The 27,385-nt window shown below is 47.7% G+C and overlaps 1 protein-coding gene and 1 long non-coding RNA gene across 13 annotated transcripts in view; one reads left to right on the top strand and one right to left on the bottom strand.

Annotated features, from left to right (window-relative positions):
- Nucleotides 1–25,527, bottom strand: part of ANK1 (ankyrin 1) — a 73,401-nt gene extending 47,874 nt beyond the window's left edge. For 7 of the 9 annotated variants that reach the window (XR_011683809.1, XM_071454747.1, XM_071454749.1 and 4 more), the window contains exon 1: nt 24,574–25,526. Coding sequence is in view for 8 of the 9 variants with exons in the window: in XM_071454747.1 (XP_071310848.1) it covers nt 24,574–24,699 (126 nt within the window). In the remaining variant the exon portion in view is untranslated. Of the gene's footprint in view, nt 1–2,977; nt 3,076–24,573 lie in introns of those variants that run through there. The other 2 variants (XM_071454745.1, XM_071454748.1) reach the window with 2 other exon arrangements.
- On the top strand, nt 1,130–14,775 carry LOC139603818 (uncharacterized). Of its 4 annotated transcripts, none has more exons than XR_011683813.1 (4): nt 1,130–2,770; nt 2,950–5,483; nt 5,576–5,802; nt 6,179–14,775. It is a non-coding gene; the product is annotated as an uncharacterized lncRNA (long non-coding RNA). The 4 variants fall into 4 exon arrangements; XR_011683811.1 differs by having other exon boundaries at nt 6,155–14,775; XR_011683812.1 differs by having other exon boundaries at nt 5,576–5,833.
- Nucleotides 25,528–27,385: the final 1,858 nt, after the last annotated feature.

Raw genomic sequence — 27,385 nt, 5'->3', positions numbered from 1 at the left:
CTTCTGAGTAGAAGGCAGCATTCAGCAGAACACAGCATCTCCAGAGAGGCCACAGCAGCAAAGCCTCAGGCAGGCAGCCAGCAGGACTCAGAACAGGCAGAGACTGCAAACCCAGAAGAAAGAGAAAAGCAAAAAGCATTGGAAAAATTCATCTGATGAAAGGATAAACCCAGATGTTTAAATTCTATCCTTTCATCATCCTCACCCCTACCCAAATGACTCAAGACAGGTAAATCCACATGTCCAAGTTCCATTCTGCCATCACCCTCACCTCTGCCCACGTGATTTAGCACAGGTGTGCAGATCTTAATAGGAGCCATGATGAGAGTCAAGGCACAAGAAGCCATCTCTGGAAGGCATCTGCCAGGTGAGTTTGTCCTCATTTCATGCACCAGCCTGAGTAAACCCCTTGTCCATGCTTATCTCTGCTTAGTGGGGGTTTCACAGCAGCCCCAAGAGGGTTGGTGGCTGCTGCACCCAGCAGAGATCCCCAGAGCAGGATGCAAGGGGGAGCTCAACCCTCTTGCAGCGGGGGAATCAGAGCGTGCAGGAAGTGAAAGGTCTGTTTGCATTCCCGTGCAAAGGATAGAGCTGGAGAAGGACTTGACACAACTGGCAAAGGAGAAACCCCAAAGCACAAGGAGGAGGGAGGGAAGGCCCCTGGCAGGTTTGTGGGAAGGGAAGCAACCTGTCAATTAGCACTTTTCCAGTGCTGAAGAGAGGGCAAGCTTTCCAGTGCCAGCATCAGACCGGCCTCTCCACCATGCACAGTCCCCCACCATTACATAATCACGAGCAATGAGCTTTTGGAAAGGCCATTTTTGTGCACTCTGAGCAGGAGAGGCAGTTCTGGGCTGTCACTGCTGGTGCAGCTCAGGGTAAAGGTTAACTCAGCCCCTGCTGAGCATTTTCAGCCACACACATCTGCATTGCCATTTGACTCCTTCCTGCCCTGCTCACGGGTCCCCTTTGCCCCTGCTTCAGCTGGAACAGGTCCAGGACTGTGAGCAGGGCAGATATCACAAACAGCTTAATCTGCACGCAGCAGGGCAGCGAGGAGATGCCCCTGCCCAGCAGGCTGATGTTTGTGATAAGGATCCCTGCTCTGTGAGAGCCTGCAGCACCTGCCTAATGGATTTGCTAAGGAACACGCTCAAGATCTTGTTCCGTCATTTGCAAACTATCACTTTCCCTCTGAAGTGCAGTGCTGGGTCTCTAGCAGCAGTGGAGAGTGAAACAGAGGCTGGTCCAGAGAGCTGGACAGGAAAAAGAGACCAGAAAATTTTTCCTTTCACATTTTTCCTTTCACATTTTCCTTTCACATAGAGGCAAGAATTAACAGAGCTACTGCTCCTGCCAGCTGAGGCCATGCACACCCAGGGGAAAGCTGTCACTCTCCTTTGATGTTAGCAGGAGCCTCTGCTCTCTGCATATCCTGAAAAAGAAAAGCTATTTTTACCTCATCAAAAAATATATAGACTGTGACTGAAGACAATACATGAGAGCTCTTTGCTCAGGCACTACACCTCTGCTAATAACACAACAACATTTACAGCTGCCAAGAGGTGCAGCAGCAGAGCTTTGTCTCTCCTGCTTTCCTGATGCCTTTTTTGGACCATGACACGGCTCAGGCAATAAACACTGGGGAGCTGAGAGGGCTCCAGCACGCTGACAGTGCAAGGGGGGAGCAGAGATGTGCCTGAGGTCAGCCTGGGACTAAGACACAGCTCCTGGAGCTGCCTCAGCCTGGCGTGGGCTCTGGCAGTGCCCTCATGCTCAGGTGAGGTGCTGGAGCCCAGATGACACCATCAGGATCTGCCCTGGGGCCCTGTGCAGAGGATTCCTTTTCCTTCCTTGTGGTGCTTATCAGCTGCTCCTGATTTCTGCAGTCTGCTCTGACTCATTCCCTGTTCATTCCCTACCTCTCCTCCAGCAGGACTGGTCCACACCTGCTTTCCCTGCATGCACAAAAGTGCTGAGAAGGGGTTTTCTGCAGGGATCTGCATGCTGGGGGGTGTCACAGTACAGCCCCTGTGGCACTGTAGGACACGAAACAACACGAGCACACACACTGCTGCTCTCAAGGTGAAGAAAAAGGGGAGTTTGCTTTCTGACTCCAACATTTATAGATTTCCAAAAGTGGCAGTGGATTGGAGGGTGACAGTGCCACCTCTCCAATGGCACTGGACAAACCAAGAGTCCATCAACTTTCTCCTCTTCTATAAAGGAATGCAAAACAATGAGTTATTTACAGAAAGTGTGGAGAAAGTTCATTACAAGTATGTCAACATCAGAAGGCTCAGAAAATCTTAAAAAACCAGGGTGACACCCCTGTGCTGTGGCTACCATAGATTTACTGTCCTGAGCCTCAAGCCAGGCTTGCTTGGGATGCAGCCTCTGGAAGCCATGCAGGGCAGAAAGCACTGACAGAAAAGCACCAGAAGCACAGGCCTGGTAGGTAATAAATCCCTGCCAGCAGATCCCTGGTGAGGACATGCAAGCAAAGCCTTTGCAGCACAGCCACCTGCTCCACAGCAGAGCCAGCACAGCACTGTGCTGAGACAGAAACATCATCCTGTGCACCTGTCCCAGGGCAGGAAGGTGACCACACAGGAATCAACATTTACCATCACAATACTGCAAAGAAAACATCGCCTGGGGCACCTCCCTTCTCCCAGTAAAGCAGTGGTGAGGAGGACAAGGCAAATACAGCACAGAGGGACCTGGTTTCCATGCCAGGCACTGCCACTGGCTCCAAGGATGGTCTTAGGTAAGTTACCAATGACCTCAGAAGGGCAGCAAACCCTTCCTGCTGGTCTGAGGTGCATTTAGCAGCAGCTCTTTGGGGAGAAGAGGCATTATCTCTGGACTGAAGCTCATATTACCAGCCAGAATATACCTAAACTCCCTCATGTAAAGCAGCTGAGCTGATTCCTCTCCTCTTTTCAGGAAGCCCTGACCATGCCCAGGTACTCACCCTCAGGCAATGCATGCATGTCATCACTGCAGGAGAAGGTCAGCTCACCCTGGACAGCCACTCTGCAGCTCTCATCAACCCACCAATGCTCAATGCTGCAGCCAAAACCAAGCATGAGCGGGCTGGAAGAGGTTTATCAGCAGCTGGACTTGCACCCTATCACCACTCACACACCTGACTGCACGGCAGCACAACAAGGAAGCTCCTGTCTGGAGTCTGGAGATTATGGCTCATCCTACGTCAGGACCTGGGGAGAGCTGCCAGGCTGGGCAGTGTTTAGTGAGAGTCATGCCTGAGCCAGACTTCATAAACACGTCTGAGGAGCCCATGTGCATGAACTCTGCTCCTCAGATCGTTCCAGGGAAGATGAAACTTCAGCAATAGGAAGCAAAATGAAAGCTCTGTGGCCAGAGCCGCGCTGTCTCTCGGTCTGTGCTGGGCTGGAGACAGCGGGCAGGAGACCTGAGGTTTCTCACAGGTCCCTGCAGAGCTTGGCTGGGCACAGTCCCACATGGAGGACACCGAGATGGAACTGAAGTGGCAGATGAGGTCTGGTGACAGCAGCTCCAGGCTCTCTGCAGGGCCTAGGGCCCACTGCAACACAATGAACGCGCCCCTTCCCCCCTTCTACCTGCACAGCAGACTCCTGCTCCAGCATCCCTTCAGGAGATCCTTGCTTGCAGCAAGAAGGCAAGGGGTCCACAGTGGTTGGTGCATGCCCTCTCTGAAAGACACGCAAGGGAGTCACACCAGTTGTCCAGAGGATCAGAGCTCCTGGAGATCACTCCCGTCCCACCCTTTCCTTGTGCTCCAGCCTGGGGTGACCCTGCAGGGCAGCCATGGCCTGCCTGCCAGGGCTCACCCCTCTTGCTTTGCTCCAGATGCTCCATCTTGGCTCCAGGTGCTAAATTTGGGCCAGCCTGGCAAAGGACTGCAGGGGAGCCACACAGCTTGGGTTCTATTTCCAGCTACCGTTCACCTTTTGCCACTTACAGGGTCAAGAAGGCCAAGGTGGGTCACTGAAAAATCCCTTTGCCCAGGATTTCTTCTCCTGGGAAGCTGAGGAGCCTCAGAGGAAAATGAAAACAATAATTATCTCATTTGCTTCTCCTGTGTTTTGCTGCTTTGGAATGTGGTTTGAAGATTGTTCATCCAACATGTGAATTGTTTAAGAGAAAAATGAAAACAATATTATCTGATTTGCTTCTCCTTTGTTTTGCTGCTTTGGAATGTGGTCTGGAGATTGTTTATCCAACATGTGAGTTGTTTAATTTAATTTAATTGTTTAACTTAATGATCAATCACAGTCAGGCTCTGTCAGGACTCTGGAGAGAATCACAAGTTTTCATTATCATTCTTTGTAGCCTTTTGTCTGTATCCTTCTTCTATTCTTTTGTATAGTTTAGTATAGCATAATATAATATAATATAATATAATATAATATAATATAATATAATATAATATAATAATAAATTAGCCATCTAAGGACACGCAGTCAGATTCATCAATTCCTTCCTTTGTCCTGGGGACCCCAAAAATACCAAACACACAAAGTGTTTCCAGCCAGGCCCTGGGGTCAAACCAGTGAATGCACAGCCATGAGATGATCACACCTGGAAAGGCCTGGGGAGTGTAGGGATAAATACAGCTTTAGAATCTGCAGCTTGGAGAAAGAAACAACTGCTTTGCCAGAGCTGTTATCTCTCTAGGGAATTCCTATAAAACAGCCCAGCCCACCACCAGAAAAGCTTATATAAACTGAGAGGCAGGAAAAGGAGATCAATAGACCATGTCAGGATGGCAAAATGCTTTGCATTACATAGAAACAGATTTTTATACTGAGCAAAGACCAAGTTTAGCATTAGAGCAAAGCAGAGTCCTTACCTCAGTCTAGGGAAAACAGCTTCCCTTTGTCCAGAGTCATTCAGCACTCCATTGACAGTCTAGATTCCCTCTAATATTTGAAATAGAACAGCCTCCACCTTCAGTTCAGGTAGAGCTCAAATGTTTGTTGCCAAAGGGACGGGCACTGCCACTGCTGCCTGCCTGGCACTCTGCATTGGCCCTAAAAGTGCTGCTGCTCTGAACCTACAGAGCCAGTGTCTACAGTGCCTCACAAAAGCTAACACAGAGCTCAACTGGGGCTCTGCAAAGGGACATCATTCACACTAGAAAAAACAGGAATATGGTCTAAAAAAGAGCAAATTCACATAGAGAAGAAGCGACCAAGAATTCCAGTGAAAATACCAAACAACAACCTCTGGGCACCCCAGAGGGCTTTAGGGATTTTTTTGCAAGCCAGGGTTCCAGTATTCTCTTAGGTGCTGTTCCTTGGATGCTATAATACTTATCATAGCCACATGAAAATTAATTTCTCCCTCTGCTGTGCTGAGCCAGCTCCTGGGACCAGGCTCAGCATCCCCAGTGCCTCAGCGCTGCTGCATTCCAGGTTCACACCTGAGATGAAAACATTGAACTCCAGCAGCAGCTGCAGACAGAGCCAGGGGTGAGGAGAAGCTTTGTCGGAGATTTAGAAAGCAGAGCCCAATCCTTCAGCTAAAAAGAGCCTTTTTTTTTTTTTTTTTTTTTTTCCCCAAGATACACAGTTCTGCCTCTGACCTTTGGAGAAACTCCTCAGCTGTGTGATGATGTAGCTGTGAAGGAATGCAAGGCTCCTTCCTGGGTTTTGGTATCTGCCATGTAACCAGAGAAGTGGCTGCCCAGAACCAGCCAGGCTGTCCTCAGCTGTTCTTCCTCTCATTTAAAGGGAATGAGGGGTGGAATGTGTGCAGCAGAGAACCTGAGGCACATCGCCTTGGAGAAAAGTAAATAACGTGTAAAAATGGGCTTGAAAAAGTAAATAACATAACAATGGGCTTTTAAAAGTAAATAACATAAAAATGGGCTTGAAAAAGTAAATAACATAAAAATGGGCTTGAAAAAGTAAATAACATAACAATGGGCTTGAAAAAGTAAACAATATAACAATGGGCTTTTAAAAGTAAATAACAAAAATGGGCTTGAAAAGTAAATAACATAACAATGGGCTTGAAAAGTAAATAACATAACAATGGGCTTTTAAAAGTAAATAACATAAAAATGGGCTTTTAAAAGTAAATAACATAAAAATGGGCTTGAAAAGGTACATAACATAAAAATGGGCTTTCATATTTTGAGGAAGCTGCATGTGCCTTTGCCCAGGGAAGGAAGCACAGCGCCTCCTGAACTCAGCCACTTGAGAAATGAGAAATGAGAAATGAGGCCAGGCTGCAGCTACTGAAGGGAGCTGCTCCCTCCTGAGCTCTTGCACACTCTCCTGGTGCAAGGACATGGATACACACAGGTTCACCTTACTCCAGCTCGTCCCCTCTCTCCTTAGAGAGGAAAACACTCCCTGTGCCCCTGCAGAGGCTCCCAGGAGCAGCCAGGCTCCCAGGTTCCAGTCAGCAAGCTATTATCTCAGGAAACATCAATGTGGCTTTAAAGCTGAGTCAACAACAGAAGCTGAATAATTTAAATGTTCAGCAATTCTGCTGCTGCCGCCCAGCCATGGATAACAGCAGGTACACAGCAAAGCAGAGATGCTGTCAGGCCACTTCCTCCTGTTGGGAGAGAGCAGCAGTGATGCAGGCATAAATAAGTGGGTAAGGATGCTCTGCAGAGCTGAGAGAGATGCTGCAGCTCAGAGCAGGCGGCCCTCAGAACATCCCAGAGCTGAGGCTTGGCTTTCCTGTGCTGTTGGTGGCTCCTGGCGTGGTGATTTGTGATTTCACTTCACAGCAAGTCCCTGGGTGCCACTGGTGCTCAGCTTCCAACGTGCTGGAACCATCAGCCATGGGCCAATGAGGGGTCAACACTGACCCCTGCTCTTCACCTTTCCATCTGAGGAGTTGTACAATGTGATGTGGTGGGAGGGAGACAAAGATTTGCTGCACACAAATACCCCAGCCCCTGCTCTCCAGCTGCCTCTCCATCTCCTTTGTTGTTGGAGGGACGACGGGGAAGCCAAATCTCTCCAAATCAGTCTAAAAAGTGGCACACAGAGGCACAGAACAAATGAAAGGAAACCCAGTGGAAAAGAAACCCTCTGCATGAAAGAAAAGAAACCCAGTGGAAAAGAAACCCTCTGCAAGGCTCAGCAGCTATTAGGAATCTCTTCCTGTCATAGTCCTGATCTAAGAAACCATTTAGTGGTCATTTATCAGCTCAGAAGTATTTAATCTGAGATTCCCAAAGGAAATCCAGAAATACAAATTGAATAGGTCTTCTTGAGGTTGTGTTCCTTGAACTGTGCACTGTTGCCTCCAAAGGCATGGCTTTGGAGAGGAAGCAGACTGCTCTCCTGCTCCAAGAGACAGCAGCCTTGTACCAGCACGACCACAATTTAATTCTTGCAGAATTAAATTATCTGAGAATTATCTCAGAATTATCTGAGCCCCAAACCAAGAGGTTTCAGCAGGTTTTTGCCCCTCCCTGCACTCATACAGAGCAGAGTTTCATAGCATGTGCCCCTCTGGCATCTTACACCACTTATTCTTTTTGCTCATCATTTGAACAAGCCAGGCAACACAACTGAAAATCTCATCACACTGATTTACCTTATTTATGCTTCTTCAGAAAGTCAGATTCTCAGAGTGAAGCCGTGAAAGAGCTGCAAAGCTCCCAAAGGAAAGGAATATTCACGTCCCATTGTTTATGCTGCAGCTTAGTGCTGTGCTATCCTGGCTGCAAAGAAGATTTCTGCACAGATAAAGGTGCTCAACAACGTCTGCATCCAGCTCTCTTATCCAGTGGGCCAGAACACATCTCACCCACAGGATTAGCACTCACTGTTTGACCCCTCTTAGAGACTAGGCAGTTCTGAGAGCAAAAAACATCACCTAACTCAGCCTGAACCTGAAAATTCCCAGGTCTGGGAACTCAGAATTTGGCTTTACGCCCACAATATGGGCCAAGGGCAAATCACTTCTTAATTACTGCTCACGGTGCAGATTTCAGCTTTCATTCAGACAGGCACCATCTGAAAGATGTAACAAGACTCTTCCCAGGCTGCACTTAATCCACCCCAGCTATTGATCCTGTTGAATCCACTGCTCCTGCTGCGACTGCAAGTCTATTGATAACAGAGAGAGGCCTGAATGTTTTGCCTGTTTGGGAACCTCAAAACCCAGAGATTTCCATCATTTGGCTGCAGTGCATGCCTGGAGGCAGCAGAGACTGACCTCCTGTGAGGAAAGATGTCCCCACCTGGCAGGCAGATGGGACAGGAATCTGCTCTGCCCCCGAGCATCAAGGCAGAGAGCAGAGCTCAGATCCTGCCCCACAGTTTCAGTGTACCTTTATTCTCAGCCAGCCAGTCTCTGAGTGTGGGAATCCACAAAATCAGAGGGTTTGGGAAAGCTGCAAAAGGCCTCAGAGACAGCAGAACTGTGAGCAGAGCTAAGCAGCAGCCATGAGATTGGGCAGCAGAAAAATTATTTAAACTGTAGGAAAGCAAGGGCAAATAGAACAATGGTCTGTGTATTAATGCTTGTCTGAATAGCTCTCTAAGCTACAGAAAAGTTTATCTAGTGAGATATTAGGAAGTTCTAAGCTTAATAATGGAGCTCTGTGCATTGTGTTTGAAGGCTCACAAGCAGGGATTGTATTTGAAATAAGCAAGCATTGTTTAACCAAAGGTACCTGTGCTTATAGTGGTTGGATAGAACTACTATCAATGTGCTTTTGCTTTGTGGGATTGGTCAAAACACTTATAAAGTGAGTTGTAACATTAAGTTCTTTGCTGCCTGGGATGTGAGCTGGTGGCATCTTCCCATTGTCATAACCATGGAATGAGGCTGATGCTGGAAAATGAAACAGCTCAAGGCACGTTCCCAGCAGTCCCATTCTGTTCATGTCTGTAAATATCCCCCTTGCCAGCATCATCTGAGGTCTGCACTGTGCCTAAATACCACCCAAATGTTCTTGCTCTGTCATGTTCAGGCAGTCTGACAAAATATTTTCTCCTTTAGTATGCAGTGGCCAGCAGCACTGAGATCACAAGTCTGAGGTCTGTCTATTGCTGTGACAGCACAAGGAATTGGGTGCTCAGAATTATCTGATTCCCTGCATCAAACCCCCAATCTGTCTCAGAGCCTGTCTGCACACACACCCCACCCTCCCACCCCCCAAAGGACACCTGCCATGTGCATGTCCCAATAAATCACATGTGAAAAATAATACATACGAGTCTAATAAATGAACAGCTTTTAATTCCCAAAGCTCTTTCCATTTTCATGAAAACACCTCAAAAAAAAACCCCAAAAACCAAGGTCTCAGGCAGTTCCTTAACACTTACCTGTTTCCCCCAGCAGATATTGCTAGAGTCACCCAAATGAGAAATGTTCACAGAACAGCAATGAATTCCCATTTGACAGCACACAAGGAGGAGGAGGAGGATGGGGCATTTTGCCCAGGACACACAGCTTGACAGACTCACTGTGAGGGTCAACAGCAGCCCCTTGACTGAGTTTTTTACCCAAAGGTGGTTTCTTAATTGGACTCTGGTGATGGTGTTTTGATTCCTTGACTGTGCTGCTGTACCCAGACAGATCAATATTATATTTTCACAGTGTTCAGCTTGATGCTCACTCCTGAAAATCCACTGCATCCAGCATGTCTGGAGCTGCAGGGGGCTGGAAGAGGCACCTGAAACCACATCCCAAGGACAGCCACTATCCCAAGCCAATATCCCAAAGATAACCCAAAACTGAAGCAGTTTTGGGCTCCTACAGAGTCAATGCTTGTAGCAAAGCTCAGTGCTTAGAGAGAAATGAGAATATCTGAGGGTATAATTGAGCTGACCTACTTCCACATGGGAAGAAAGGGCTCCCTTCTCCTCTCCCAGACTGGAAGGAGCTGAGGTGAGCAGCTCAGACCCAAATTCTGCACCAGAGTCCTCCTGGGCTGGGCCAGAGCATCCCCTCCCACAGCACCACTGATGTGAGGAGAGCAGCCCTGGGGCTTCATGTTCACTCCTGAAAATCCACAGTGTCCAGCACATCTGGAGCTGCAGAGGGGTACAAGAGACACCTGAACAGGCTCACTGAAGAAGAGACACCTGAACAGGCTCACTGAAGCAGTTTTGGGCTCCTACAGAGTCAATGCTTGTAGCAAGGCTCAATGCTCCGCTCCCTTGAGAGCCAACGGAGAGAAATGAGAATATCTGAGGGTATAATTGAGCTGACCTACTTTCACATGTGCCATAGCATGGCAAGAAGGGCTCCATTCTCCTCTCCCAGGCTGGAGGGAGCTGAGGTGAGCAGCTCAGACCCAAATTCTGCACCAGAGTGCTCCTGGGCTGGGCCAGAGCATCCCCTCCCACAGCACCACCGATGTGGGCAGAGCAGCCCCACTGTGCCCAACACACCCAGCAGCAAAATCCCATCCCAGAAACATCCAAATCCTCTCAGCTGCTGTTGCCATGGCAACGCCAGAGCCAGGATCCACCAGCCTTTGATGTTCAGATCTGCTCAAAGCGTGCAAAATGTTTAAAGTGTGAAAAATGCCATTTGGAAGGCGGGGAGCTGCGTGCAAGAGCACCTGGCTGCCCCGAGGATGGAAGGCTCTCCAGGGAGGAAGAATTAATGCTGTCCAGCAGCACTTCATCTTCCTCCACAGCCCATCACTACCAGCACGCTGCTGCTCCTGTGCCCAGCTCACCCACTTAAGGGAGTTTAATATTTAACATCAGACAAGTGCCATTTCACAGGGTAATTTGGGTTATTAATAAAAAAACAATCCTCCTTCCCCCCCCCCAAGTGATGAAAACCAGGATGCTGGTTCTCCATTTTATCAGTGCTGGGAGCTGAGCACCACGAGAGTGCTGGCCCCAGAGCCAGAACAGGGAATCCAGGAGGGGAATCCAGGAGGGGATGGACCAGAACAGGGAATCCAGGAGGGGATGGACACTAACAGGGAATCCAGGAGGGGATGGACACTAACAGGGAATCCAGGAGGGGATGGACACTAACAGGGAATCCAGGAGGGATTGAACAGCCAGAACAGGGAATCCAGGAGGGGATGGACACTAACAGGGAATCCAGGAGGGGATGAACCAGAACAGGGAATCCAGGAAGGGATGCACAGCCAGAATAAGGAACCCAGGAGGGATTGAACAGCCGGAACAGGGAATCCAGGAGGGCATGAACCAGAACAGGGAATCCAGGAGGGGATGGACAGCCAGGACAGGGAATCCAGGAGGGCATGAACAGCCAGAATAGGGAATCCAGGAGGGGAATCCAGGAGGGGATGCACAGCCAGAACAGGGAATCCAGGAGGGGATGGACCAGAACAGGGAATCCAGGAGGGCATGAACATCTAGAACAGGGAATCCAGGAGGGGAATCCAGGAGGGATTGAACAGCCAGAATAAGGAATCCAGGAGTGCATGAACCAGAACAGGGAATCCAGAAAGGGACGCACAACCAGAACAGGGAATCCAGGAGGGGATGGACCAGAACAGGGAATCCAGGAGGGATTGGACAGCCAGAACAGGGAATCCAGGAGGGGAATCCAGGAGGGATGGACAGCCAGAATAAGGAATCCAGGAGGGCATGAACAGCCAGAACAGGGAATCCAGGAGGGGATGGACCAGAATAAGGAATCCAGGAGGGGTTGAACAGCCAGAACAGGGAATCCAGGAGGGGATGGACACTAACAGGGAATCCAAGAGGGGATGGACAGCCAGAATAAGGAACCCAGGAGGGCATGAACAGCCAGAACCAGCCAGCAGAGCCAAGTTAGAGGCAGCACAACCTGGCCCCCATCTCCCACTGCATCACAGCAGAGAGGTTGAATTCCATGTGACACACGAGTTGTGCCAAGCACAGGAGGAGCTGTTGGTCTGATCCCCTCTCCAGCAGCACACAGAGATCCCGTGCATGGCAAGGACACCTCCGAGCCTGTGACTGCACAATGGCTTACCTTACAAAATTAACACTCTTGTAGCATTTAGCACTATGATTCCCTGAGGATTTGCAAAAAACCAGTGCAGTCAGTGCCAGGAAATGCTTTCCTGTGGTAATCACATATCCTCTGAGCAGAGAGAGGCACATAGCTGTCCTAGGATTGTCCTGGGAAGCTGTGAGAAAAACAATTCTTATCTCAATCTCTGCACCTGTGGAATGTGCACATTATGGACATTGGTTACCAAAAGGTCCTTTCTTAATTGGGCTCTGGTGATGGTGTTTTGATTCATTGACCAACTGGATCCACGTGGGTCTGGCAAGGGTGAAGGGTTTTTCCATGTAGTGTAGTGTAGGATGGGATGGTGTAGTAACAATAAAGAGTTTGATCAGTTTTTCATGTCATATAGTGTAGTGTGAGATAGTTTAGTAATAATAAAATGTTTGATCAGTTTTTCATGTACTATGGGATAGTGTGGTAATAATAAAGACTTTGGTCAGTTTTTCATGTAGGAAAGTGCAGTAACAATAAAGTTTTGGATCAATTTTTCATTAAGTATAGTGTAGTATGGTACAGCGTAGTAAAAATAAAGAGTTTGATCAGTTTTTCATTAAGTATGGTGTATTATGGTATAGTGTAGTAACAATAAAGTGTTTGCTTAGTTTAGTTTTTCATGTAGTATGGGATAGTGTGGTAATAATAAAGAGTTTGATCAGTTTTTCATGTAGTATAATATGGTAACAATAAAGTGATCAGTTTTTCATTAAGTATAGTGTAGTATGGGATGGTGTAGTAACACTAAAGGGTTTGATCAGTTTTTCATATAATATAGTGTATTATGGGATAGTGTGGTAATAATAAAGTTTGATCAGTTTTTTCATATAATACAGTGTAGTAACAATAAAGTGATCAGTTTTTCATGTAGTATAGTGTATAATGGGATAGTGTGGTAACAATAAAGAGTTTGATCAGTTTTTCATATAATATAGTGTATTATGGTATGGTGCAGTAACAATAAAGAGTTTGATCAGTTTTACATATAATACAGTGTATTAAGGTATGGTGCAGTAACAATAAAGAGTTTAATCAATTTTTCATATAATACAGTGTATTATGGTATAGTGCAGTAACAATAAAGAGTTTGATCAGTTTTTCATGTAGTATAGTGTATAATGGGTAGTGTAGAAACAATAAAGAGTTTGATCAGTTTTTCATATAATACAGTGTATTATGGTATAGTGCAGTAACAATGAAGTGTCTGATCAGCCTTCTGCAACCATGGAGTCAATGCTCATCATTCCCTGTTCAGGGGTTTTGCTGCTATTACACTTTTAAACTGACCCTGCCTCACTGAGCTGCCAGGTCAGGGTGGTTCAGTACAAGCCAAGTGCAGGGGCAGAGAGAAAGATTTGAAACATCTGAGAGATTTTTTATGCCAGGCTTCTGACAGAATTTGCTTTACAACATGAAACACAGGAACCTGAAGGAGGGAACTACTACTTCCTATGTAGTCTCTCTTCCACATGGCCAGAGTGTGTCCTGCACTTTGTCATTCCTGGCACTTGCATTTTAAGATTCAGCCCACTCTGCAGCTGCAAAGTTTCCTTGTATTCTTTCCCCCTCTTGCTAAAGGAGGGATCCCATGCACAGACTAAGAGGAGGCAGCCTCCAGCAGCTCGAGGAGCTGGGGAAACGAGTGGCTTGAAAGAAGCAGAATGTAATTATCTAAGAGGGATTTTTGCTGAGCAGAAGGGTCAGTCCATGCACACAAACACTTTATTGTGAAAAGTGTCGTAGCATCTTTGACAGCAACTATAGAGGACGCTGGATATCGGGCTCAGAAAAGCAGTTCAACATAAAACTTTAGAATTCCTCCTCTTAACTTCTTGAGGGAGCCTAAGTATCTGCTTTACAGGGACTACTAAGGCTGTGCTTGTCTAGGAATGGAATCAAACAGTAAAATTCCTATAATTTCCTCTTTTGACTTCTTCAAGTCCTTTTCAGCAGAAAAGACGAGCCATTGTCACCTGCCAGCAGGCAGAGGCTGAGAAACCATTTTGGCCAGGATGTGGCAGATGTGTGAGAGCCCCGGTTCTTTCACAGCTGCTGGGCTGGGTTACCTGCTGACCATGGCTTGGAACATGGCCCTGCTGGGAGCCTCCAGCATTTCACTCTGTCCTCCCAGTTATTGCAGCCCTCAATGCCTCTTCAGGGACATAACACCCTCCAAACATGCTTGCATGCATGTTTGTGGATGCTGGTCTTTAAAAACAGAGCCAAAATCAGGTCCTTGTATTCCTCAGTGCCTCTTCAGAGACATAAAACCCTCCAAACATGCTTGCATGCATGTTTGTGGATGCTGGTCTTTAAAAACATAGCCAAAATCAGGTCCTTGTATTCCTCAGTGCCTCTTCAGGGACATAACACCCTCCAAACACGTTTGCATGCATGTTTGTGGATGCTGGTCTTTAAAAACAGAGCCAAAATCAGGTCCTTGTATTCAAGGCTGGGCACTTAGAGAGATTCCTTGATTCTTTGTCGTTTCTTGGCACCTCCCAATCAGATCTCTGGCATGTCACATACCTCTTTTAATGTAAATGCAAAAATTATATATATATCTGTTTTCCAGGCACTTTTTTTTGGTCATTAAGAAAGGCCTAATATTATCCCAGCAACCTGCTGGCAAAGCTTGGCAGCAAACAGCAGACAGCTTGAGGGTGGGGAGCTGACTGCAGCAGCTGCAGCTCCAGAAAGAGGACAAAAATCATCTTACGTGCTTCATTTGTGGTGTTTGGTTTTTTTTTCCCCCCCCAGAAATCTCCAAAGAACAATAAAGGAAACTTTGAAGCTTCATCCTTTTCTGATCTGTCTCTCTTTATTTTTTTCTCAGTGTTTTTCAATACGTTTTTACTGTCAAGAACGAACTACAGGTTCATGTCTTATTACAGTGCACCTTCTCCAGGCAAAATGCTGCATTTATTCCTAAAAAAACCAGACAAAAACCACGCCACCAATGCAAAGAAAAAGTCTGTTCAGACTGAAGCTCTCAGTGTGCAATGCCCCTTCTCAGTGATGCACCTTATCTCCCATTTTCATGAGGAAGTTGCATCATTATTGCAGCTGTGAACAGAGCATCCCAATCAGCTGCTCCAAGTGTCTTCACAGCTTTCTTGGCTCTAAGGCATGACTTTAAAGCAAAGTGAATTAGTGAAAGATGTCAGCTCCTCTTCCCAAATATCTGCAATTTACCCACAGTGTCTGGCTACGCAGGAAAGGCAGAATGGGTGTCCCTCATTGACCCTGTGCAGAAAATGATGGTGGTGCCACAGCACACACTGAGAGGCCCTGCAGGCCAGAGCTGCTGCTCCCTGTGAAACGTTGGCAGGAGACAGCAAATGCTGCTGCCTCACCTTTTAAATGGAGAGAAGGTGTTTGCTATGCATTCTTGAACTGCTGCTGGCCCTAGAGGACTTCCCTGACAGGTCTGAGAAGCACATCTCACCTCTGGCAGGGACAATTTACAAGTTTTGGGAAGCAGTTTTGCTGATACAGTCCTGGTGGGCTGCCACAGACATCTTGTATGGAAAATCCTTTCTTTAGGATTTTTGCTCCTGAGAAGCTGAGAGGCCTCAGGAACAAAATGTAACCAGTGGTTATCTGCTGCTGTGGAATGCAACAGGTGCATCTGGGATTGGGCTCATGTGGTTGTTTCTAATTAATGACCAATCACAGCCCAGCTGGCTCAGACTCTCTGTCCGAGAGTAATAACAAACCTTTGTTATTATTCCTTTCTATTCTATTCTTAGCCAGCCTTCTGATGAAATCCTTTCTTCTATTCTTTTAGTATAGTTTTAATAGAATATATCTAATAAAATAATAAATGAAGCCTTCTGAAACATGGAGTCAGATCCTCATCTCTTCCCTCACCCTCAGACCCCTGTGAACACACTCACAGTGGGCAACAGATATTTTATACTTTTGCCCCGTGATACTGCAGCTCCTCTTGCAGCAATCTCAGCTCCTCAGCCATTTGACAGCAGGCTGATGAGAAGGATTTTTCCCTCACAGCCCTCCCAGCAAGGGGGTGAGCCTGCTGACCATGGTGCTGCTCTTTAGCAGGAGCACATTGCTCTGCATCAGAGCAGTGGCACGGCCAAGCTGCGTGTAGGGAGAGCTGCCATGCCATGCTCCACTGAGCAATTCTTGCTTGGACCAAACCCACTGCTGTCACTGTGAGCTGAGAGGATTCTGCCAGGAAAAGAACTGAAGAACTCGGCTGAAAAAGCAGAGGAAATGAAAGCCTTCAGGACAAATGCTGATCCCATGCAGGCATCTCCTAGCACCGAACCCCCTCCCTCTGCCCAAGCCAAGCCAGTGTTCCACAGACACAAATTCTCTTTCAGCATTAAAGATGGGAAGAACTATAAAACTCCCCACTGCAGTAAAGACAGCTTTAACATCAAAAGCCAACTCAGTAAGATTTACCTTTCTCAGAACTCTCTAGTACACCACCACCTCCCTATAGTCCACGGTCAGTCCAAGTACTTTCATTCACCACAAGGGAAATAGAGAGGGGAAATAAATAAAAAATCACTCCAAAAGAAGAGAAACTCCATGAAGAGATTCACAAGTCGAGAAAACTGGATTGTTGAAGTTTAGCATCTTATTTAAGGACACAATAGTTACTACTGTAATCAAAGCCATGGAAAGCATTTACAGGAGAATGTTATTGATTCAAACAGCAGTGTGAGAACCTACAAGACATTTATGTTTATGGCTATAGCACACAGTAAAAGCTCACACTTCAGTCATCAGCAAGGTACAGCTGATTTCCAGGCAGACCAAAGAAGGACCCTTTACTCTTCTCCTCCATATTCAGATCAATGTAATGAAGAGCTTGGTACATAAGCAAGTTATTTTGTTAAAGCTGAACTCGTGTTTCACTCACCCCACACCTGTCACACCCACCAAACTGTATTGATCTCACAGGATTTATCTTCTTCTTTGGTGTTGTAATCAGCAAGTCCTGGAAAGGGCACAATGCTCCTCATTCCAAGCATGGCATCATGAATGGACTCAATACATTGAATTTCCTGCAGAGTATCTGGACACCTCAGTTTGCTGGAGAAATGGCACTGTAAGAAGGTCATCCTACCATCATACCACTGGTGATGCTACACCTTTCCAGACCATGGTAACATTTCTGAACAACCCTGACACACTCAGACAATGAAAACAAATTGGCATCATTCTGACTAAACTTCTAACCACTGTAAGAAGGTGACAATATTTATTATTCCTTTGCAGAGACTATCCCACTGGTTAAAAATCAAAGATAGTCTATATTCTGCAAAGGGTTTCAGTGTGCTGCTCTCTGCATTTCCCATTTAAAGGTTCCAACTTAGGCACACGAATGCACCCTACAAAGCCTGCAAAGTCAGCACAGGGGAGTGACAGACCATGGTGGCATTCACACTTTCTGAAAAATCCCTTCACCCAGGATTGTTCTCCTGGGAAGATGAGAAGCCTCAGAGAAAAGGAAAACAATCCTTATCTCATTTGCTTCTCCTGTGTTTTGTTCCTTTGGAATGTGTTTGGAGATTGTTTGTGATTGTTTCATTGGTTTCATGTGAATTGTTTTGACTCTTTGGCCAATCAGGGCCAAGCTGTGTCAAGACTCTGGAAAGAGTCATGAATTTTCATTGTTATCATTTTAGCATTGTGTAAGTATCCTTTCTGTATTCTTTAGTTTAGTTTAGTATTCTCTAATATAATATAGTACTATAAAGTAATAATTAACCTTCTGAGAACATGGAGCCAGATGCATCATTCCTGCCTTTGGCAGGCATTCCCTGCAAATACAACAGACCACAGCCTTCACTTCTGCTTGCTCCCTTGCTGGAGAACCTTTTCTTTTACACAGGAATCCTCCTGGTGGCCTGGCCACAAACACACACACACACACATGCACACACACAATCTCTCCCTCCTTCCTCATCTCTGCACAAATATAGAAACCTCATCTGTTTCCTGAATGCTCTCCTGCTGCCGTGTTCTCTCCTTCCTCCTCCCAAGACACTCCTGTGAATACCTGCTGCTTTGTCTCTGCTGTAGATTTTTCACTGGGGATGCAACATTTTGAAGCCACAGATTTATCACTGTCCCCTGCACTTGCAGCCCCTACACAGAGATGTAAGGCTCTGGCCTAAAGTTTCACCCAGTCAGCAAAATCTGGTCTGCAAATAGGAAGGGAGCTTGAAATTTTTTTTGCTGCTGCTTGCAGAGTTGAGGCTCAAAACATGACATAATCATCTGTGAAAGAAAATGTGAATTTTCAGACGGTTCTGTCATGCTGAGAAGTGCCCTTAGGGAGAGAAGGTGTCAGGAACTTCCCTCCACCTAGGAAGCTGCCCTCTACTCATGGAAAGTTTTGACAGGGCTGGTCTATTCAATCCAGAACTAAGGCTTTCAGAACCTACCCTCGTGGTGTTTTGAGAGCTGGAGGTGAGGATGCAAGAACGATGTAAATAGGCCAGGGAACCCAGAAATCTCCACCATCCTTGATCCATCCTACCACCACACCACTGGTGATGCCACACCTTCCCAGACCACGACAGAGAGTTTGCATTTCTGAACAACCCTGACACACTTAGGCAATTAAAACAAACTAGCATAATTCAGAATAAACTTCCAGTTCTAGCACTCTGTAAATCTGCTTTCCTTTGAGCTCAGACCTACCTCAGCTTCACCACACTGCAGGTGGCTTCCTGTGCTGGACAGACTAAGCCCAGCAGGCTGTCACATGCAGGATTTTTGTGAAGGCACTGCCTTTTGTGCTCACCCTCCTGCAAGCATCTGCTCCGGGCAGGGCTCATCCCTGCATTCAGCCAGTGCCCTCCTGGGGCAGATGTCCTGGCCAGGGGACAGGGCACAGCTTGAAAGAACTTGCTCCTGAGCCAGATTTCTGAATGCTACAAGGCTTCAGAGGCTGCTCACCTCATTTCAGCACAGAGGGCTCACCAAGCACATACAGATGCTGTTAGAACCTGAATAATTTAAGAGCCTGCAGAGCAGCAGTGCAGAACAGCACCAACATTCCCCCAGTGCTTTCTCCCACCAGCAAACCCCTGCAGCAGTGGGTTCTGCTCCTGCCCCACACCCCTCACATCCAGATGCCCATATTGTGCTCCTGTTTATCCCCCCCATCCTGGGGAAAGGAGACAAAGCAGCTCTTGTGCTCTAGCAAGGTCCTTTCTCCTGCTGCTGAGCTCCAGCTTGCAGGTAAGATCCAGCACACCTCCAGCAGCTAGTGAAGACCCTGGGGGCTGACAGCCAGCCATGCCACATCTCTGGCAGCACCTACAGCCACTGAAAGCAGGAATCTCAGCAATCCAGTGATGGTTCAGTGACCGTCCATGGGAGCAGGACACAGCAGGGCTCAGAAGTCCCGTTATCCCTGGGATGTTCTGAGCCATCTGCAGCTGGGTCTGCTGAAATCCTCTGCCCTCCTTCTGTCTCCATCACTCTTTTCTCTGCATCCTCTCCAAACCCAGAGCAAGCTGAAGGCTGCTGCACAGGAACAGCCATTTGAAAGGATGCAGACAGAACAAACCCAGTGGCTGCTCCTTGGCAGCGCTCCAGCAGCGATTTCTCACCCCAGTTTCTCATGTGCTTATTGCATAATTCTGGCAGAGGTGTCTTGATTTTCTGTCTCAGAATCCTAAGCTCAGACCACCCTGATACACCCTATCAGTGCACAGTCATTGAGTGACTGTGACCTCTTTTGCTTGTCACACAAAAAGCACAAGCGCAGTCACCCTGCACGCCTGTGTGACTGTCCTTCCAAGGAATCGTCTGTAATTGCTGCTCTGTCTGATTGAGTTTGTGGCTGCTGCTCCAAACCCTGCCTGACTTGTTCTAGTTACCACATTTCCCCAGCTTCCAAAGGAGGGAAAAATTAATCCACGTAAAACATTCTCCTCAGCATCCTCCACGTCGCCCCAGTTAGCTCAGCGCTGCCTCTGCCTCACACACCTCAGCTCAGAGATTCTTCTGACAGCTGTTATCAGCCTTTTAATCACCCAAACTTATCCCTTATCCATGCTTGAGTACAGGAAGGGGGTCACTTGATCCTCTGTCTGTCCTTAGCTCTTCCCCACCATTTCACTCCAGCCGGAGGAAGAGCGAGCTCTCTGCCAAATGGAAACACCTTGCTCTCGCTTCCCCACAAAATCCAAACCCACTCTCACAAAAGCCTTGTCTCATTCCCCAAAGCACCCTCCCAAGCTCTCCTGGCAGGATGTGTTTCAGTGTGAGCACTAAAACATTCCCTGCTGCATGTACAGCACTGAGGATGGGTGTCAGACTGTAATGTGGAGATCCAGGAGCCCTCAGGCTGATCTGCGTGCTGTTCTCAGGAAATTATCAACTAGAAAAAAGCCAAGGAGTTTTATGCAGGGAGTTTCTTGTCAGGAATCACTTACTACTCAAGAATGCACTGTGGGAGATGCTCTACAAATCCATAACAAGAGACTGTCTCACCCTTGAACACTTGCAAGACAAAGAAAGTAGAGAGAAGCAGAAAGAGAAAAGAGTTTTGTTCCTTATTGTACCTTCCCTGCCCCCCTTACAGAAAAAAAAAAAAAGAAAAGAAAAAAAGAAAAGAAAAGAAAAAAAAGGGAAAAGAAGAAGAAGAAGAAAGAAGAAGAAGAAGAAGAAGAAGAAGAAGAAGAAGAAGAAGAAGAAGAAGAAGAAGAAGAAAAAGAAGAAGAAGAAGAAGAAGAAGAAGAAGAAGAAGAAGAAGAAGAAGAAGAAAAAAAAAGTGGTAAATTCAGGCAGACTTGCTCCCAAGCAAAGTTTGCTCTGAATGTACTGAGGGGATGTATCACATCTTTCATACTAATAATTTAAACCCTGATAGGAATCATCACAAGAATTTCCCTTCAAGCTTTTGGCTGGATTGTTATTCAATGCTGCAGCCCCAGTTTTGCTGCACACAGCCTGAGTGTGCTCTGACACGTGCACCTGATGAGTTCTTTGGACAATATTTGGCACTGGTGCTGAAGGCCTCCTGCTATTTGCACTCTTGTCAAAGACATTTTAGAGGTTCCAGCCTCCTGTGTGTCCACTGAGAAGTGCAGCTGGAGTCTGCACCTTTGTAGAGAGGCAGAGGAAGGTGCCTGCCCCTGGTTATGCTTGATGAAATATTTGGTTGAATTTAGTCCCAGGATAAGTGCACTTCAGATTTTCATAGATTCAGATTTTCATAACTTTTATTTATTAGTCTCAGTCAAAGTGTGTCAGATTACAATGCCATCAGTTCATCAATTTTGGACCACCTGGAACAGCTGCAAGTTGCTTGAAAGTGTGTGTGTGAGACAAAGGGCTCTGGGCCCCAGTGTGGGCCCTTTCTAACAGCCCATTTGGGGAGCTCTGCCAATGCTGCCAGAATTCCTGGCAGGGGATTTGGTCCATTTTCTGTCTTAACTACAACAGTCACATGCAACTCAAAGAGATCTCAATAACTGTTCACATAACAAGCTACAGAGCTGCCTCACAAACAGTGTCAGGACACCACTTTTCCACTTTTCCACTTTTCCAATGGATTTTGCTGCTGCCCACCGACCCTAGCAAAGCCAGGGCTGTCTTTGAAGTGATCTCCATGGCTTCCCAGGGAGGCCTTCCTGCTGAGGTGGCCTTCCCACATCTGCAGGGAAAGGAAGGGAGCATTCTTGTCTGTGACTGCCTCTCAAAACCACAAAAAGGAGACATTTAGCTGCATCCAAAGCCCAGATATTGCTCCTGTCAATCCCTGCTTCCCTGTCAGTGCAGATGGCCACACCAGAAACTCCACGTGCAGCCCTGCAGCAGTGACAGGATGGTTCTGGTGCCCCCTAAACTGCCCATCTAAAGAAAACACAGGGAGATTTGAAGCCAGGATCCTGCAGCAGGCACAGCAAGGAGCCAGCCCGGGTGATGCTTGGCACATTCTCTGATAGCAGCAATCTTGTGTTAACTCACACCCTCTTTTGCTCACATCTGCTCTCTATCAGAAGTCACAAACACACCATGCCATGGCCCTGGTGAGTCCTCACGGCTGCATTAAATGTGGGAACACACAGAACTATTGAAAACTTGGTCTCTGGGGTCGTCCTAAGATTGAGACAACCTCCAGGCACTCTGCAGAGCAGGAACACTTCAGGACAGGCCTGGCTGTCCCATGTTCCTCTGCCCTGTTCCTGGGCAGGTCAGGGAGCCTGGGTGAGGGACAAGGAGCCATTCCTTAAATCCCTGATGCAGGCAAATGAAAACTCAACTGTCATCATCCTCAGTTGCAAAGGCTGGGTGCAGGGAACGTTGGAGAATGACAAGGTTATACAGCTGGACTGTGCTTGTGCCAGGAGACAAACAAGAGGGAGAGAGCACAGAAATGGACAGAACAAGGTCAATCAGGTTATCATCACAGGCACTTAACACAAAACCCAAGAAATTGCTGCGGAAACTGGAAAGCAACAAACACAATCACGGTCCAAGGAGGAGGGTTTTGGGCAACACAGCATTAAATAACAGAACTCACTGCCTCCAGGTATCACAGAACACAAGGTTCTTGCAGGATGCAACCATGCACTTCATGGGACACATACAGCCACACAAAAATTCCAGGAAATGCCAGTGGATACTAAACTGAGGATATAACATGGGATGGGATGAGAAGATATTTCTTCCTGAGGCCATCATCTCCTTCCCTCTGGCCATCTCCCCTGCTTTGTGTCATCCTAAGGCTGCCCTGGATCCTAAGTCATGCCTCTGCTAACTTTCATCTCTTGGTGGGCTCAACCAGGTATCAGTGACACCCTGCCCTGTGCAAACACCAGAGCCTGAGTCTGTGCACACAGCAAGATAGAGCTGGCAGGCACTGGCAGGGGAACAGGAGGAAGAGGAGGAACAGAGGAAGGAGCCAGTGGCATCTCAGTGGTTCCAGTGCATCCCAACAGACACTGCAAGGGCCCTGGGCATGGGCACGGCACGAGCCCCACGCAGCTCACAGGGCACCAAGAGGCACTGACCAAACCCAAACCAAAGCCCCAGAACTGCAGCAGAGCAGGGTGAGAGATCCCAGAACACCCTGGCAGGCCTCTGCTTGGCCCCAAGGAGAGTGCACAGGGAAAACACTGGCACTGGAGACACGGAGGCTTTGGGGCAGGGCTAACAGGAGACACCAGAAAAATGTCCTGATGAGGTGGCTCCTCACATGGGATCCCCTTTAAAGCCCTCAGGCAAGCTGCTCCATCAGCTTCCAGTGCGAGAGGCCCTGCAGGGAGCAGCCATGGACCTGCAAGCACTGAGCAATTATCACTGGAGGAGGAGGAGGAGGAGGAGGAGGAGGCTCTGGCACGACAGTGGGGCAGCTGAATGAGCCCCACATTCAACCCCCCCTCCAGCTGCTGCCTGCAGACCTCACATCTGTCCTGATGTGCCCACTCATCTCCCCCCAGGGACTCCCTCTCTGTGGTCACAGAGCTCTCCAGGCTGTGCTGGCCCAGCTTTAAGAGGAGCAGGGCTCTCCTCAGTGCTCTCAGGGCCCAGCTTGCAAGATCTCCAACAGCAGAGCTCAGCTGTGAGGCTCCTGCCCACAGGGGCACATGGAAATCTCCAGCACTTAAAGGCAGAGGAGAAGCCCACCTAAGAATTCCTGTATCACAACCTCCTGCCAGAGATATCCTCGATTATCCTTGGTTTCACCTCTCCCCTCGCTGCCTTTCTGCACTGGTGCATAGCACATAAACCCTCAGACCATGCTGAGACAAGAACAGTCAGGTTCAAGAGGTCTTCAAGGGGCAGCAAAGCTATCTTAGCAACATGCCCACTCGTGCAGGAAGCTGGCAGCAAGGGAAAAACCTGCCAGTGACTTTTCAGAGAGGATCTAGAGCTCAAAACAGCTGGCAGACCCCAGGCAGCAGCATGCTGGTACCAGCAGAAGGGACAGACTCCTCTTTGCTGTCCCTGGCTCCCCTCACCTGCTGCCAGCAGGGGAGGATGACCCCTGTCCCATGCACAGGTGCAGCCTCCCCCAGGAGCAGCAGAACCCACGGAGCTCTGCACTGAAATGCCTCCTCTGTCAGGAGTCTGCTCCTGCTGTGCCCTGCTTTCAATATTCTGGTGCAGGCTAAGCAAGGGATGGAGTGGGCAACAAAATGAGTCTTTCACTAGAAAAAGGGGTGGGGGTCTCTCGTTCCTAAGCCCTGAACACAAAAAGCAATTGTGGGAAACTGAAGGGAAACCAGAAAACAGCATTTTTATCTCAGAGATCAAATCTGCTACTGGGCTGAGTGAGTCTATCAAGCTGCCTTGATAAAGCCCTCAGTTCCCTTACCCCTGATAAGGTTTTTTTAGATCTGTGCTCCCTCCCTCTCTCCCCCCAGCTCCCCGCAAGCCGTCAGGGTAAACAGCAGATTTCTGCTCCCAAAAGTTGTCCTGTGTTTGATGTGTTGTGCTGTTCCGGCTCAGGCTGTTTCGAGTGCTGCATGCACACCACAGGGACCAGGCTGCCCCTGTGCCGTTCTGTGCCCACCCCAGTGCCCCCAGACACAGACACACTCCCTGCTCGGCACAGGCACAGCCTGCAGGGCTGCTCACCCCAGCACCACCGACCTTTTTCTTCCGGTCCCGAGAGCGGTTCCTGCGCTTGCGGTTGGATTCTTCCTTCTCCTTCTGCTCCTGCAGAGCCTGAGCCTCGATGTCTTTGATTTTCTTCAGCTGTTTAGCTGCTTGAGCCATGGCTGGTCAGACTGCAGTCCCCTCCAGAGCTCACACCTGCACTTTCCTTGCAGCACCCTCCGATTCCTGGCCGAGGGAGCGCGTTCCCCTCGCTCAAATGCTGTCGACCCGGATGAGTGTGAAAGCAGGGATGGGAGGAAAATTGAAAGCAGTCAGTAAGCCCCAAAGGACAGCCAATGTCTCCAGGTAGTTGCTAGATGCAAGCTGGGACCACTTTATAAGCCATGGGTAACCCCAAATCCAGGTGTTCCAGAGGTTCTCCGCACCATTGCAGCAGCCCCTGACTGTGCTGGCACATCCCGCAGGAAGGAGCCTTCTTGTGGGACAGGACGCTGGGCTGGTGTTGTTGTGCTCTCTCCCTCACTGCTTCTCCTGCAGTAGGAAAAAAAGATGCAGGCAGTCAGCCACAGGAAGGAAAATAACTCCCAGCAATTAATGCATGATGACAATAGAGAAGCGGTGAAAAAGGAGGCCGATGCATTTCATCCGACTCCCGAGTTCTCTGTAGCAATGCCTAAAGAGCAGCAAGCTGCATCTATTCAGTCAGGGGCTTTTCCACTGCAGTGCCTGCTGAGGCAGGCACATATTCCAGTCTCTCCAATTCTCTTCCTCCCAGTCAGTCTCTGTGCAGCAGCAGCAGCCGCATCACTCACTCACTCTCCCGGTTACGATTCCATCTTCCTGCAAAGGGAGCAGTGGGGAATGGCTGCATTGCTCAGCAGGCAGGCAGGCAGCATCCCTGCTCAGAGAACAGCAGATACTGCAAAGGATGTGCCAAGTACTGGAGCAAAGTGCAGCTCAGCAGCATCCTTCCTTCCCTCCTCGCATCTCCCCGCTGACTGAGCAGCAAGAGGAGGGGAGGGATCTCAGCCGTGAGCAGGAGGCAGAAATGAAGGGTTCAGTCTGCTCTGTACACAGCAGCAGCAGCAAAGTAAAGCCAGGCTGCCAGCTCCTGCCTGCCCAGGCATCACCAGAGCTCAAATCCTCTCTGAGGGCACCCAGAGACTCCCAGAGTCAGCCATGCCTTCCCTACACAGAGCCCTGCATTCCTCCTGCTGCTCTTTTCCAAAAGCACAAACAATTCCATGCTGGAGGCCTGGAGGAGTGACTTTGGCTCCTGCACAAGGCACCAGTGTGTGAGGGGAGCGGGATAAAACCAGGATGGGGTTTTTGGGGTGGGGGAACACAGCATCACCTGCAGCCAAGTGTGCTGATCTGTTCAGGCATTCCTGAGCATCCCTGCTTTTACCAGCTTTTATTTCTTCCTGTCCCTTGGAAAAAACATTGCCAAGGTGCAAGCACCATCACCTGCAGCCAAGTGTGCTGATCTGTTCAGGCATTCCTGAGCATCCCTGCCTTTACCAGCCCAGTTCCTCTCCCTTGGATAAAAACATTGCCAAGGTGCAAACCCACGGGCAAAGCACCCACGGGAAAACAGGTGGGACTCTGCAAATGCTGCATTTTCTGCAACCAGCTCCCCAAATTCTGGGCAGTCGTGGTCCCTTTGTGATAAAAGATGGCAAAGCAGGGATTAATGCCAATTCCTCAGCAGCTACCCAACAGTCACAGGTTATTTAGACTGGGGAGAAGCTGAGATGCAAACTGAGTTGTGCACACACTGTAGGTCACTTTTTTTTTGCTAGAGTTTTCTTGCATTTTTTCCCCTTTTGTTTCTTTTCCCTTTGAAGTTCCCCCAGTTCTGTTGCTTCACCTATTGACCAAGGAGTGTGCTAAAATCAGGGAAAAAACCTGGCACATTATACAGTTTTTAAAGAATATGATGACTGATAATATAGAGAAGGTCCTAATGAAATACAAAGGACAGGAAATGATAAAATTTTACAATGTGTTTCCTGGTACAGCTTTAGCTCTGTGTATTTTACCCACATCGATAAATAATACACTCAAGTCTAGATACAGCTGCACATCTTTTTATAGCAATGTTCTCTCAATGCCCATGGGGAAAAAAAATCACAAAATTAAATAGAAGCTGCAGAATTTAAATGCTCCACAGACAGGAGGGAGCTGGGAGCTCCCTTCAGTAGGACTATCACCCTAATAATAATAAAATTAAAAAATATCACCCTAATTGAGCCTCCTCCACACAAGTCCTTTGCTGGGGACTGAGGCTGAGGAAACATTACCATAACTGATGGCAGTTGTCAAAATTAACCATAATAATTAACCATAATTAATTGTCAAAATTAACCATAACACACTGGGAGCGCCTCACTTCGAGATATTGGACTTTGCATCCTAAATCAGCTCTCTGCTAGTTTGCATTTCTTTCTGTGGAATTCCCTAATTTTTCAAAGTGGGGATCTGGGGAATGACCCCAAGTTCTGCTGTGTGCAGTAAACTCATTTCTCTCAGCCATTCTGGGCATCAGCTGCTCAGAGCCACCCTGAGCTCCCTGCAAGACCCAACTTTTGCCTGAGGCTTTGCTCCAGTCCTTCCTTTTGGTGTTTGTGAGGGTCCCCAGGACGAGGGAAGAGATGAGAATCTGACTCCATGTTTCTCAGAAAGCTGATTTATTATATTACATTATGTTATATTATGTTATATTATATTATATTATATTATATTATATTATATTACATTACATTACATTATATTACATTATATTATTTTACATTACATTACATTATATTAATTACATTATATTACATTATATTAATTATATCAT

Source organism: Agelaius tricolor, unplaced genomic scaffold (genome assembly GCF_023055355.1).
Source record: "Agelaius tricolor isolate 1412-34295 unplaced genomic scaffold, bAgeTri1.0.p SCAF_41, whole genome shotgun sequence".
NCBI classification, from domain to species: domain Eukaryota; kingdom Metazoa; phylum Chordata; class Aves; order Passeriformes; family Icteridae; genus Agelaius; species Agelaius tricolor.
The sequence above is the reverse complement of the archived record's forward strand: the minus strand, read 5'-3'. Positions and strand labels throughout refer to the sequence as shown.